The following is a 15,230-nucleotide window of genomic DNA, read 5'->3' as shown; positions in this document are numbered from 1 at the left end:
GTAAACATAGTAAATAGATGAGTTCAGGAGTGAACAATTTTCAACATCTCACCCTATGCAATGCTAGAAATTTGTGACTTTAGCATCTATAAGTACAGTTTGGATATCGAAATAATAGTAACAAGCAAAGAGAATACCAACATAGCAAGTAGTTGGGTTCTACAATGAAGATTTCTCAATATCTCACCCTATGTGAAGCTAGAAATTTGGGACTTCAGAAAAATTTCATTGGGTGGACAGAATTCTTATTTGGAGAGGCAACACGCCCATTTCCCCAAAGGTTTGCATATCTGATATTGTGTTTATACAGTGGCCAACCAATTGTGGCAGGATAGGTAGCTCTGTGCATCCCAGTGGCTCCTCAGTAGGTACAGTTTTGTAAGTCTTATGCCCACAAGAAGTGATTATAAAAGTAAAGAATCCAATTGTTCCTCTGGAATCTCAGCAATTATGAACAACGTTCCTCCTGAGTGTCAAAACCATCAGACCATTCTCTGCCAGCTTTCAAGAGCTGGCACAGCTACATACAGTTTTCTCTACAAGATGCTGCATATCCTTCTTTTATTTGCCATGGATAAATAAATGGGGAGGAGAGGGAAAAGGACATTATGGGACAGCTTATCCTACCATCATCCACTAGGGGGTTTCTCGTTCCTTTTTCCTTTTTTAAAAAAGCTTCAGTCCTTCTAACTGACCAGTTGAGTTAGTAGCGCCATGGAGCCCCTGGAGTGATTACAGACTTCCAGTCTCGAGGACTAATATCTTTCAATATTCATATATAAAAATGGTAGCATTAACTATTACATTTAATATGTTTATTTGCTGAATCTGACAGCAAAACATGGTCCTCAGTGGATCATGGTTTCATGAATATGTCCTATGAAGATAAGTTCAAACAAAGAGGGACAGAGTCATGTAAATCACTTAAAATGTCAGGCTTGCAGCATCTATTTTGTTTTAACTGTAGCTGAGAAACCCACAGACTGAACACAGAAAATTATGGCTTGGGAAAGAAGCAACATAGAAATAAAAACATACAAAAGCTGCATCCACACTGCAGAAATAATCTTTAACTGCCATGGCTCAAAGATATTGAATTTGGGGATTGTAGATTGTAGCAGCTCTGGTGCCAAATGAACTACAAGCCCAGAATTCCGTAGCAGTAAGCCATGGCAGTTAAACTGGTGTCAAACGAGATTAATTCTGTAGTGTGGATGCAGCCAAAGGTGCCTCTGAGCATATACTTAGCCCAGGAATTTGTTTTTAGAATCAGAGCTGAGCTCACAGTCCTGTCACACAAAATCTACTCACCTCCCCACTCCAAAGGCCAAATCTCAACAATCTGATTTAGAAAGGTTGTTGGTACAGAGAGTCAGAAGTCCTGGTCAACTGTTCTGCAAATCACGCAAAGATCTGCCAGCAGATTCTATTCTAGCTTCTACATGCCCATGATGGGGAAGTGAGAAGAAAAGCCCTTCCTAGGCCAGTTTTCTCTCGGTGAAGGGAATAAAGCTAAAGATGTCAGTTTTTGTTGTGTGTAAGTTGTTTTTGACTTACGGGGACCCTAAGGGGAACCCATGACAGGGTTTTCTTGGCAAGGACTTGCCCAGGGTCACCCAGTAGGTTTCCATGGCTGAGTGGGGATTCAAACTCTGTTCTCCAGAGTCATAGTCCAACACTCAAGCCACTACACCTCACTAACTCTTTAAAGATGTCAGTATTCTTCCCTTTTCAAATAATGAGACAGAAATATGATGACCATCCATATATTTATCAAATTATGTTTGTGAAGTTTATCAAACAATTTAGAACAATTCTTGACAAGACATCAAAACTGTGAGAACTGTTGTATTGGAGAGAGAGAGAGAGTAAAAAACATGCTGAGCAACTTATACAAAGAAAGTAATATAGTACAGTATGTTGGAATGTGATCAAATTCCATATAATACATTCATTGATGAGAAGGCGGAACCGAATAAGGGATGCTGCTCTGTACCATTAATAACCTGTGAAGAAAGGACCAGTTGTGACACTGAAGAAGTGAAGGATGACCAAGTATGGCCTGTATTGTTTCCTAGTCCCAGAACGAAGACAGAACCTTGTAAAGTATGACCATGTTCAAGAGAAAAATTAGTCTAGTCCAGATGTGAAAGTTAACAAATAAATGCTTTAAAATGTAGGAAAAGGTAAAAAAAAAACCTATTCAGATGTAATGCTACTTTGAGGTTTAGTCTTGAGGACTTTCTGTGTGAAAACTCTGCCACAAGTGCTTAACATAAGATCTGGCATCAGGTAGAATCCTGGCTGGATGCAGGTCTAGATTCAGTCACACGCAGGCCCTAAACTATTTCATGCTTAGGAGGGCCTGACAAATATTTTTTTGTGTGTGTGCTTGCGTATACACACATGATGGTAGCATTTAGTATTTAGAGGTGCCTCATAGTTCAAGGCCCATCAGTCAGGAGTAGGCATCTGCCAGGGGTTGGGAAACTGCATTGTACCCTACACCACACAATGTTTTCAACATTATGATCTTTTTTTGGAGGGTGGGAATCAGCCCTGAATTCTGATTCACCTCCAGGTCAGGCAAAAAATGCCTCTCCTCAGCCTAAAAGTACCTGAATGCCCTCAAAATATAGCAAAAACACCTGAGAGTGGAACATTTTTAACAGACAAAAAAAAAGTTCTGATAATTTGAGGAACCACTGGGAGCTTCAAAAATTGCCTTCTAGACCACCTAAACCATATCATACTTAGTTGTTGTTGAGCAGGTTCTAGTAGTTTCTGACTTACGACAACCCTATAATAGGGTTTTCTGGGTCTGAGAGTGTGTGACTTGCCCAAGGTCACCCAATGGATTTCCATGCCTAAGCAGGGAATCAAACCCTGATCTCCAGCCTGCCCTATGCTGAAACCATAAATCCAAAATTGGCTGGATGAACTGTATGAGGAAATGAAATTGGTGGTTGCTATGTTTGTATGAGAAGACCAGCCTCAGGATCCACCATTTGTGTATTCCTAATAGGGAAGAAGCTAAAGATTTCCTATTTGAGGTTCATGAAAGATGTGCCAAGGCTTAGTGTCAAATAATCATCCAAAGTAGGCAAGTAGCCCATGCATAATAGATAAATTGTCCCTAGAAGTAGTGGGTGGAATGTCCAGGGATTTTATTTCTACTGTTGGCCTAGGATTAGACCAATTTACTGGTTATGAGGAAGCTGCATTTCAGGATGGAGCAGGATGAGTGGATGGAGAAAGAATAATCATTACAGCTTGTATTACACAGAGAGAAACAGGGTCAGAATGTGTGGGATGTTAAACCGAGGGCTTGTTCTCATTACCCTGATGGCCTTAAATATGTCAGCAGTAACCCATTGCCTCCGAGGAAGGTTCTGAGAGAATAATTTGCTAATGGGACCAAGGCTCTCCAGAAATTTGAAAACCACATCATTATTTTTGCTGGCTTCTTGATGGTGCAGAATATGAACTTGGTGGGGCAAGGCAGGAAGGGGCGAGGGAAACACATAATATCTGAAATTATATATAAACACTCTTTCACCTTACAAATCAGATTGTCTTATTTGGGTCTTTATACTGGACCCTATAATATGTTATGAAATTTACTGAAACAAGGGGCACTTTTTAGGGGCTGTTGAAAGGAAACAGTTGTTCCAGAATTCTTTTAAAAAACTACAGAAAAATTAAAAATAGGTTACAGATTATGGTTAAGATAGAGAATGTGAGAAATCCCTCCCTCCAGATGTCAGAAGGAGAGTGAGAGCAGAATACTAGGAGGAAAATTATTTAGTTGGTTAGAATATTAAGGACAGTGAATGTTGTTTCAAGTCAGGCAAACCACCCACTGAAACCTCCAAGTGGATTTTACAAAATTCTGTCTATTTGCTTTGAAATCTTCACTAGCTCCCAGCCTCCCACAGGATCATTTTAGGAGACATAAAATGTTCCACAGCTGCAAATTCACCAGTGCAGAGTCCCAAATATACATTTCCAAAAAGCCGCTCCATAACACTCACAATTTCCTTCAGCATATATACACAAATATACATGCACTGAATTCTAACATAAAGAGCAAATAAACATTACGCATATGTGTTTCTTTCTCCTTACCACCCAAGTTCTCTAGACAAATTGACATTCCCTGTTATTCACCAAAGAAGCATCATATTATTTCCTAATATGGGGACAGGGGTGGATCCGCCATGAGGGACTGAAGAGATGCAATTAAACACAATGGATATTTGGTTTGGGTTCTCCAAACGGAATGTCAGCGCAGAGTAAATTGTGTGATTACTCCAGCTGCTTCATATCTCTTTGGAACACAATCAGATTAGTCCCTCCCCTATAATGGGTCAATTTTTTTCTGCCCATGCTTTGCAGCTAGAATCCTGGCTGTTCAATGGCTCCTTTTGAGCCTTGCTCCTCCCTCGCCTTCCATAGCAAAGGTAAACAGAATAGCTGTCTTGTGGGGCTGAGAGAAAACAGACCCACAGAGAGTCTACCACCTGCTAATTGGAACACACTGGGAAGGGATGTTGCCTGGCTGCAGTATAAACAGAAAAAAGGCATCCCATGGCCCACTCAAGACTCCATTCTCCCACCAGCTCAGGAAGAACAGCAGATTTGGCCTGGCTGAATTTTGGAACCTGTTTCATAGAATCATAGAGCTGGAAGATACCCCAAGGGCCATCTAGTCCAACCTTGTGCCATGCAGGAACACACAATCAAAGCATCCAGATGGCCATCCAGTCTTTGTTTAACAAGCTCCAAAGAAGGAGATTCTACTACACTCTGAGGGAGTCTGTTCCACTGTTGAACAGTTCTCACTGTCAGGAAGTTCTTCCTAATGTTAAGCTGGAAGCTCTTTTCCTATAGCTTGCATCCATTGTTCCATGTTCTAGTCTCTAGAGCAGCAGAAAACAAGCTTGCTCCCTCCTCAATATACCCCTTGAAACACTTAAATAGGGCTATCATATCACCTCTTTACCTTCTCTTCTCCAGGCTAAACATACCCAGCTCCCTAAGTTTCCTCATAAGGCATGGTTTCCAAACCCCTCATTTTTTAGTTGTCCTTCTTTGGACATGCTCCAGCTTGTCAACATCCTTTTTGAACTGTGGTATCCAGACACAGGAATAGACACAGTATTCCAGGTGACGCCTGACCAAAGCATAATAGATGGGCACTATTACTTCCTTTGATTCTAGGCACTATCTTTCTATTAAGTTTCTTCTGTTATGGCCTTGAGCGGTGAGAGACTCTCACTCCTGTCCCAATAAAAGATATTGAAATTATTTTCCTAAGTGGTGGTGGTATGGTGTAAAGTTCTAACTCCACAAAGTAGCGAATGCCCAGCCAGCCTGGGATCCCTATGCTTTATGGACAACCAGCTTGGCTCTGTTTCTTCAGTGATAACAAAAGATTAGATTGACACTGCAGCTATTTTTGAGCTGCCTGTCTTTTGTTGTGGGCTTGTTTGAAGGACGGGGGTTTGGACTAGGTTGCCCTTGTGGTCTCTTCCAACTCTTTGATTCTGTGATTTAATTTCTAAAATGAATTGTGTGGTAGAAGTGTATTAGTTTGACTGGAACTCATCTTTCTTCTCTTTCCTCTCCTCAAACCTGGGAAATGTTATTCCTAACACAAGAAAGGGAAACCTATCACCCTTTAGGTGCTGTTGTACTCTAATTTCCTTTAACACCCACCAGCCAGATCACTGGTGAGTGGTATAGTAGCATACTCTATAATATATTAAGTACTAGGGACTAGTAGTTAATATCTGGAGAGTACCTCTGCCCTAGTCCTTGACATGAGAAAGTTGGCTGAGACCTCTGCAGAACCTTACATAGTTATAGCACTATGATCCCACTCCATTTTTTTAGTTTATTATGGTCACAAACCAGCATGTATGATCCCACTTTGACTGCCAGGGTTTCTTCCTATGGAATCCTGGGATTTGCAGTTTAGGGAAGGGCATTTAAAATTCTCAGCCAGACTGCTGTAGTGCCTCACCAAACTACAAAGCCCAGGATTCCATAGGGTGGTGCCATGGTAGTTAAAATGGAATTATAGTGCTATTATTGTACAGTGTGAAAGCAGTCTTGAATGGCAAGGAGCATGTTAGATGTCAACTCTGATTTATGGTGAACCTTTTCCTGGCAAGATTTATTCAGGGGAGATTTGCCATTGCCTTCCTCTGAAGTTGAGAGTGTGATTTGCCCAAGCTCACCCAGTGGGTTTCCATGGCTGAGTGGGGATTTGAACCCTGGTCTCCTGGAGTCCTAGTTCAACACTCTGACAACTATGCTACACTGGATCCTCCGCACATTATCAGAAATTATTTCCTATTTCCAGAATGACTCTAAGCACTGGAAATATTATAGCATTCAGCATTCTGGTGGACCTGGTTCAGTGGAGACCATCGTCTTTGTCCATATGACTAAAATAATTTATTATTATTCGTTATGGATTTCTCTCTCTAATTTTATAGAAAGATGCAGTTTGGTTTTCAGATGTTTGACTATTTCAAGGGCCAGTGAGATGGAGACTCAAATGTTTAGCCTGTTTTTATTGTCTTACTTCAAAAAAAGTGTTATGTGTCAATGAAAATGAAGCTGTCTCCCATGTAGAGAGTACAGGACCTCAGATTTGTTTCATACCCAGGGAGACCAGGCATCTTCCTTTTCCAGGACCTGTCCTCCATTTCCACCTTCTGTCCAGGAAGAATTCCAAAATGCCCTCCATACTGAACATGACTAAGAAGCATGAATTTATATTTATAGTAGCGTTTTTAGCTTTTCTTTGGTCATGGCCTCCATTTTTCTTGAATATCCTACATTTTGCAGTGCCTCGTTCTCCTTTGTGGTGAAGACATCTGGTCACTCTGTTCATACCCATGCATGTCCTCATGACACCTGTTTCCCCATCATCCATAGAAGTGTTAACTTTTCTCAGCGGAGGCACCCCAAGGTACATGGGTCAAAGCATTGCTTCTGTTGTGTTATATAACTCCTAGGCTGCATCCGCACTCCAGAAATCATCCAGTTTGACCCCACTTTAACTGCCACTGGCTCAATGCTATAGAATTCTGGGAAGGGTAGTCAACTGTGGCAACAGAGCAGAACCAATTCTTTTCAATTCATTTTGAATTCATTTCCATTCCAATTCATTTGGAATATGACACCTACCTTAGACCTCTTCTGGGAATTGACAGTTGGTTGTGGCACCATCTCGCTCTGACAGAGAAGGCTAAATCTCTCACAAAACTACAATTCCCAGAATTCCTTAACATGGAGCCTGTGGCAGTTAAAGTGGGGGTCAAATTGGATAATTTTTGCAGTGAGGATTCAGCCTTGGGGTGGGGAAAGTCATAGTGTTTTTCTTTGGTGTTGAGTAGGATTCTCTTTCTTGTTCGTTGTGTGCCTTCAAGTCATTTCCAACTTATGGCGACTCTAAGACCAACCTCTCCTTGAGACTGCCTTGGTCTCCTTAGTCTGGGCATTGACAGGGGAAGTGTGACCCTGCTGGTGCTTTTGGACATCTCAGTGGCCTTCCATACCATCGACCATGGTATCCTTCTGGAACGCCTGAGGGAGTTAGGTATTGGGGGCACTGCACTCCAGTGGCTCAGATCCTACCTCTCAGACAGATTCCAAATGGTGAGGCTGGGGCACAGCTGCTCTTCTAAAAGAGAGCTGACATCTGGTGTCCCTCGGGGCACCATACTGTCCCCTATGCTGTTTAACATTTACATGAAACTGCTGGGAGAGATCATCTGGAGACATGGGGCGTGGTGTTATCAGTACGCTGATGACAGCCAAATATGGTTCTTGATGTCTCTGACTGTTGCAGTGACTAAAGATGGCATCTCTCCTCTGAATGCCTGCCTTGAGTCAGTAATGGGCTGGATGAGGGAAAACAAACTCAGGCTGAATCCAGAGAAAACAGAGGTACTAGCAGTAGGAACCCCAGGTCCGGGGAAGGAGATTTGTCAACCAGTCCTGGACAGGGTCACACTTCCCCTAAAGGACAAAGTTCGCAGCTTGGGAGTACTCCTGGACTCATCATTACAGTTGTCATCTCAAGTTGATGCAACGGCCAGGAGTGCTTGCTATCAATTTCGGTTGATATGCTAGCTGTGCCCTTGCCTGGACCGAAGGGACCTTGAAGCTGTGGTACACCTCTCATCTTGATTTCTGTAATGTGCTCTACATATGGCTACCCTTGTGCCAAGTTCGGAAGCTTCAACTGGTTCAAAATATGGCAGCTAGACTGGTCACTTCCAGATTTGACAATATAACACCTGTATTAAAATCACTTTAGTGGCTACCGATTAGCTTCCAAGCACATTACAAGGTGTTGGTTATTACCTTTAAAGCCCTACATGGCTTGGGCCTGAATTACTTGCGCGAACGCCTCTCCTTACATAATCCGCCCCACACTCTCAGGACATCTGGGAAGAATATATTGGAAATGCAAACAACTAGATTGGTTACAACTTCCCAAAGAACCTTTACTGCCACTGCCCCTAAACTGTGGAATGGCCTGCCGGAAGAGATCCGACTCATTACCACCTTAGACGCTTTTAAGAAGGCAGTCAAGACGGAGCTCTTCCGGCAGGCTTATCCATCTGAACCTGTTTAGGATTCACCCATTAACCCTCGATGATGACTCTGTGTAAAACTGTTGTATAATGATAAGTTATTTTTAAGTGATATCACTATTGCTGACATGATGTATTTTTTGGAAATTACTGTATTTTATTGATTGTAACTGTGTTTTTATTGGGTTGTAACCCCGCCTTGATCCGTAAGGAGAGGTGGGGCAATATAAATAAAATTATTATTATTAATATTATTATCCTGTGGTTTCCTTGGCAAGATTTGCTCACAGGAGGTTTACCACTGCCATCCCCTGAGGCTGAGAGAATGTGACTTATTGCCCAAGGTCACTGGTGGGTTTCCATGGCTGATCTGGGAACCAAACCCTGGTCTCCAGAGTCACAGTACAGTACACTCAAACCACTACACCATCTTTCTTACCTTTCCATCACCTAGCTCTTCCTCCCATGAAACCCATCCATCCACAAACCTTCCTTAACCAGGTTATTTTAACAGTATTTTTTAAAGTGTTTTTGATCTTATAAGCTGCTTGGGTCCCTTTTTGGCCAAAAGGTGGCAGATAAAGAAATGAAAATCCATCAGTGATTCCTTTACTGGCTGACCAAAATGCACAATATACTTTATTGTGCATTTTCAGTTGGCCAATAAAGATATCACTGATGGGTTTTCGTCTGGATTTGTTAAATGGCCAACACAGCTTGTACCCCTGTCTGTTTTCGGTATTAAAAAACATAAAACAAACAAACCCCCAAAGTTGCTTCTCCCTCCTCCCCCCCCCCCAGTCCTCTCACACCTTTGCAGATCTTTCTTTTGTCCCCTTTGCAATGTTGCAAGCAAGGTCCCCATATGCACCCTAAGCTTGCAAGGGGTCATATGCGAGAATAGAAGGGATCGTCCCCCAAAAGGAGTTGGGTTTGGGGGGCTGGCAGGGGAGCCTATGCAAAATCTGTGCAAAGGAAAGGGAAAGGGAAGGAAAGCAAGGCGAAGGGAAGGGAAGGAAGGCGAAGGGAAGGGAAGCAAAGGCAAGGCAAGCGAGGCCAGGCTCTCTCCCTCCTCCTCCTGCTGCTGCTGCTCTTCCCTCCCTCCTCGATTGGAGGCACTGCCTGGGTGGTCCCTCTCTCTCTCTCTCCACTTTGGTGAGCTGTTGCTTAGCAGCTAATAATAGGCGATGTTTGCGGAGTAATTTGCCTCTTCCTCGGCCAATGGGAACCGGGGCACTTTCCCATCCACCCCGACCTCCCTCCTCTCCTCCTCCTCCTCCTCCTCCTCCTTCTGCTGCTCCTTCTTCTCCTCTTTTCAGGCTCTCCGAGGCTTTTCTGCTTCCAAATGCGGCTGGGACGGGACGGGACTAGGCACCGGGAGCCTGCGCCTTGGCTGGGGGTCCTCTGAGCCTTCTTCCGCAGGGGCAGCCTCCCCCGCCCAGAATGTGCACAGCCCAGAGCCCCAGCCCCAGCACCAGCAGCCCCTCGCAAGCAGCCCCGGCAGCTCCAGCAGCAGCAGCAGCAGCAGCCCCCTTCCCGGCCGGATTACCGCAGGAGCCCTCCTCTGCCTGGACCCAGCCGCCGCCGCCGCCGCCCCGTCCTCGCCCGACCCCGGAGCATGGCTTCTGGAGAGCGCAGGGCCCCCGGGGCCCCGGGAGGCTCCGGCAAGGCAGCCCCCGCCGACCTCCTCCGGCGCCCCAGCTACTGCCACGCCGCCTTCGCCCTCAAGCAGATCGCCAAGGTAGGCAGCAGCGCCCCGGGATCGGGGGCAGGGAGACCAGGCGTCCTCCTTTTCCAGGACAGGCCCCTTCCCAGCTTCTGCCCAGGAGGAACTTCAAAGGGTCCTCCTCCACAGGTCTCCCTTTCCCAGGACCTGTCCCTACCTTCCCAGCTTCTTCTGCCCAAAAGGAACTTCAGAGTCCAGACTCAATCAAAACTCCCTCAAAGCAGGGACTGGCTTCTCCCTGGAGGGTGGCCCTATGTCCCCTCTTCCAGGACCTGTCTCGCTTTCCCTCTTTCTGTCCAGGAGGGGCTTGAAAGTGTCCTCCATCCGGAGCAGCATGGAGGGTGGCCCTGAGTCCTCCTTCCCCTTCCCGCTTCCAGCTTCTCTCCAGGAGGAACTTGACATTCCTCCATTAATCCAAAGTTCCTCCAGTTCAAACCTCCTTTCAGATGTCCCCCTTTTCCGGGACCTGTTGCTACCTTTCCAGCTTCTGTCCTGGGAAAGCCTCCTATTGTCTTCTATTTGGAGCAGGACTAAGAAGCAAGAATCTCGATTTGTGTGTAAGGTGACCCTATGTCCTCCTTTTCCAGGACCTGTCCCTACCTTCCCAGCTTCTTCTGCCCAAGAGGAACTTCAGATTCCTCACTCAATCAAAACCTCCTCCGATTCAAACTCAGAAGCAGGGATTTACTTTTAGGCGCAGGGAGACCAGGCGTCCTCCTTTTCCAGGACATCCCTTCCGCCTTCTGCCCAGGAGGAACTTCCGAAAGCCCTCCATTTGGAAGAGCAGCACGAAAAAGCAGGCCTTGGCCTTTGGGCGCAGAGAGACCAGGCGTCCTCCTTTTCCGGGGCAGGATCTCCATCCCTTTTCCAGCTTCTGTCTAGGAGGAGCTTCAAAGGGTCCTCCATTTGGAGCAGGACTCAGAAGTGTGCTTTTATAGTCATCTGCAGCGTGAGCAGGCGTCCTCCTTTTCCAGGACAGGTCCCTACCTTTCCAGGAGGAGCTTCAGCAGGTCCTCCCTGGGGAGCCGGCCATCTCTGTGCCGGGGCCAGGCGCGGGGCTCCCTTTCCTTCTCCCTCTCCCCTGGAGCCAGGAGGAGGCACTTCAGCACTAGGTCCTTCCTTTGGAAGGAGGGCGAAGGCGGGGGAGAGGGGCTGAGGGCTTCCTCTGGGGAGGAAGGGAAGGAGGGGACGCTGCTCCCAAGGCCTGGGCTCCCTGGGGCTGGGGAGACTAGGCAGGGCTGGGGGGCCCTTTGGGGACAGGCTCTGCCAGGCTGAAGGAGAGGAGGGCAGCGCCGGGGTTGGCAGCAGGGAGCAGGAGGCCAGAGGAAGAGGAGAAGGGGCCCTTTGGGGCAGGGACTTGGGGGGAGAAGGAGGAAGGCCAGCAAGGAAGAGGGGCAAAAGGACAGCCCCCCTGAGGCAAAAGGGGGGCTGGGCCTCCTTTCCCCACACCTTCCAGCAAACCATCTCTCTGGTTGAATTCAAAGCAGGATTCAAAAGCTTTGTTGGGCTGGAAAATCAGGACGCAAAGGGATCTTGTGGAGCACCTTTGAGGCTAACTGAAAGGAAGACATTGGCAGCGTGAGCTTTCCATAGACTTCAGTCTACTTCCTCAGATGCATTAGCAGGGCTATATCTTTGGATTCTGCCTGAAAGGAAGAAGCTGGGAGCAGGAGCAGGAGAAATGTAGATATAAATCAGGATGCAAAGGGATCTTATGCAGCACCTTTGAGGCTAACTGAAGCTGGAAGCATCAGCATGAGATATGTATATATGTCAGGACGCAAAGGGATCTTGTGGCATCTCTGAGACTCACGGAAAGGGAAAACTTGATAGCATCACCATGTGAGATTTATATACAAGTCAGGATGCACAAGAATCTAGTAGCAACTTTGGGACTCATTGAAAGAAAAAAGTTGGTAGCATAAAAATGCATATATGTAACGTTGCAAAGCAATATTGTAGTCCCTTTGAAGGTAACTGAAAGAAGAAGCTGCAAGTGTGAGAAATGTATATATATCAGGAGGCAAAGGGATCTTGCAGCACCTTTGGGACTAACTGAAAGGAAGAAGCTGGGAGCAGGTGCCTGAGAAATGTATATATGAGTCAGGATGCAAAGGGATCTTGCAGCACTTTTGAGACTCACTGAAAGAGAGGAGCTGAGAGCAGGAGCTTTCCTAGACTTCAGCCTGCTTCTTCAGAAGCAAGTAAGAAGTAGGCTCCTAGGAAAGCTCATGTTCTCAATACCTTCAGTCAGTCCTAAAGGTGCTACAAGATCCTCTTGCATACTGTCTACTGTCACTGGTAGATCAACTTTGCACATCCTGTTGTGTGGTTGCAAGAACTCAGGAAGCTGCATTCAAGTTGGAGCTGCAATTTGGAGGCAGGGGTGGGCATGAAGCCGAGGGGGGGGGGCAAACAGACCTTCATGAGGAAATAGAAGGGAGATGATTCCTGGGACACACACACACGGAGAGACACCCCACACACACCATGCTAAAGCTTTAGGGCTAACACTTCTGTTGTGGCATGAGGTTGTTTCTCACGCTGCAGCCATCTAGGGAACAAGGAAGGAGACACCCCTATGTTCAGGTATCATTCCCATCTTTATCACTCCCGACTGGAGGGGAGAGGTACCAAAGAGAAGGGCCTGGATGCAGGAAGTTTCTCGCAAATGAGAGTCCCCAGAGGTCATATACCAGCACACATACACTACCCCATAGGTAGGCACAGGGTCTTGTTGTCTGAGGCATGAAGTTTGCCTTCACCCACAGGGCCAACTACCCCAAGGAAGGATGTTGATGGTCCCTGGAGCAAATATGCCTTGGCTAACTCTCTGTTTCTTTCCCCAGGGTAAGGCTGTGGGCCAGAAAGCCCCGCTGTGGTTGCGGGCCCAGTTCCAGGCCCTGCTGTTTACATTGGGATGCTGGATCCAGCGTCACTGTGGCAAAGTACTTTTTGTGGGACTATTGGTGTTTGGGGCGCTGGCTGTTGGGCTGCGAGTAGCCTCCATTGAGACGGATATTGAGCAGCTCTGGGTGGAAGGTAAGTTCCCTTTCTGGGTAGTGTGAATGCTGGAAAGACTACATGTCCTGTGGGAGCATGTTGGGGTGCATGCGGACAAATTGTCCAACTCAGTGGAAGATACATAGATTCTAGGCTCATCCTGCAAGAACATTTCAAAGGGAAAGGTTGGCAAAGGATTTTGTTTCTAACTCACACATGTGTGTGAATGCAGATTTGTGTGCCACTTCTCAATTTTGGAGCTCAGTTTTCATCTCTTCAGGGCAGGTAACAAATCTCAGATCTCAATTCACTCTTGGACAGCAAAGCATGATTTTACGTTGACTGCCACTTGAGACCTCAAGACAGGCAATAAAATAATGAGTGTCGATATTATAACTTTTCTCCCTGGTAATTAAATCTGAATTTGTAGCAGTGAAGAAGAACTAGTAATTATGGTTGTAAAATATGCAGTAACGTTTGCAGAACTACTTGGCAAAGGATAGAGTGGGGGGAATTAAAGTGATAATTGTATAAGGAACAATCATACTAGGGACATCTTCCATCCAAGTCCCTTGGTGTGAATGAAAGCTGAATGAGAATGTGTGAGTGCCCTTGTATAAATCCAAAGGGTGTTTGTGCACCGACATTTTCAAAAGGTTGCACCACTGGTTTTAAAGCCATTTCAGTATTTTCCAGTTTCTAAATCATAGATCTTGGGAATGTTTGGGAAGGATTGCCTTCAGTGATGTGCAAAGGATGAGCATTGGTTCTGAAAGTCAAATGATGGAATAGAAACCTTTATACCTTTCTATGTAGTCTTGTGGGATGTGAAGGTATAAACTGGAGTCCTGAGCTTTATTGAGAAAAAAATGCATCATTAAAGATGGTACCTGAGATTATGCTTTGGATTTAGAAGTATCTGTCAGTTGTGTTCTGAAGGTTTCAGTAATGAAACTTCATTTTCATGATAGGTGGTTTCCAGAGTGTTGAAGGAAGCAGGATGAAATATTCTGAGATTCAGTTATTGACTATACTTGCATTCTACACTTCCATTAAAATATCCAAAGTGTTTTGCATGTGGTTTCCATGCAAGCTCCCATTCAAGGACCATATAGAACCTGGCATTTTTTAAAGCTTTGGCAATAGAACCTGTACTCTCAGAATATATGCAAGTTAGAAAGGGGTCACGGTGATCCTCTGGAATGACATTCTTCTTCAGCTAGTCATTCCCTTTCCTTTCTTTTCCCTTTTTAAAAGGAAAAAAACCCACTCTCAGGCCTATTTAGTAATGTTTGACTCCATATGTGAGAGGCTGTGATATAAATGTAGCAGATATTGGGATATATGCTTCTTCGATAGCCCAAAGGGTTAATAACTCTTGGTTTTTTTAAGGAAGAGAGAGAGAATTGGTTTCTGTGTTGAACTTGTTTCCCAAGTGTGTACGTGTGTGTGTGTGGGGGGGGGGGCTTTCTACACTGTTCTGCATGTGTGTGCCTGTGCATGCAGTGCTGCTGTGAGTGTGTGCAATCCAGATCTCTATCAGTGCAAATACATGCCTCCACACAGACAGGTATAATTAAATTCTTTCCCCCATCTCAGAAGAGATGGTTTTTCTTGCCACCGGGCGCTGCTTGGTGCGTTATATTATTGATATTAAAATCCTAAATTATCTTTCTCAGTGGTGCTGAAGGAGAGGATAATTACTGTCTCTGAGTATGACTACGGAGCTGGCAGTCGAAGTTTGACTTGGGTCGCACTCTTCTGCCAGCTGAGCATGGAATCAGGTTAAAGGCAAACAGCTGAAAGTAAAAGGGGTCACCCAGGAGCAAATCCTAATTTCCTGCTGGAAACATTTGATAAAAATGATGCCTTTGTTATTAATA

The 15,230-nt window shown here is 45.3% G+C and overlaps 2 protein-coding genes across 3 annotated transcripts in view; both read left to right on the top strand.

Annotated features, from left to right (window-relative positions):
- Window positions 1-15,230, top strand: part of EIF2B3 (eukaryotic translation initiation factor 2B subunit gamma) — a 601,892-nt gene that overhangs the window by 144,170 nt on the left and 442,492 nt on the right. The window lies entirely within an intron of this gene.
- PTCH2 (patched 2) overlaps window positions 9,800-15,230 on the top strand; it is a 78,913-nt gene continuing 73,482 nt past the window's right edge. The window contains exons 1-2 of one of the 2 annotated variants that reach the window (XR_006103482.1): window positions 9,800-10,359; window positions 13,194-13,386. Coding sequence is in view for 1 of the 2 variants with exons in the window: in XM_042462825.1 (XP_042318759.1) it covers window positions 10,237-10,359; window positions 13,194-13,386 (316 nt within the window). In the remaining variant the exon portion in view is untranslated. The remainder of the gene's footprint in view (window positions 10,360-13,193; window positions 13,387-15,230) is intronic. The other variant, XM_042462825.1, reaches the window with a different exon arrangement.

Source organism: Sceloporus undulatus, chromosome 4, assembly GCF_019175285.1.
Source record: "Sceloporus undulatus isolate JIND9_A2432 ecotype Alabama chromosome 4, SceUnd_v1.1, whole genome shotgun sequence".
In the NCBI taxonomy this organism is placed as follows: Eukaryota; Metazoa; Chordata; class Lepidosauria; order Squamata; family Phrynosomatidae; genus Sceloporus; species Sceloporus undulatus.
The sequence above is the reverse complement of the archived record's forward strand: the minus strand, read 5'-3'. Positions and strand labels throughout refer to the sequence as shown.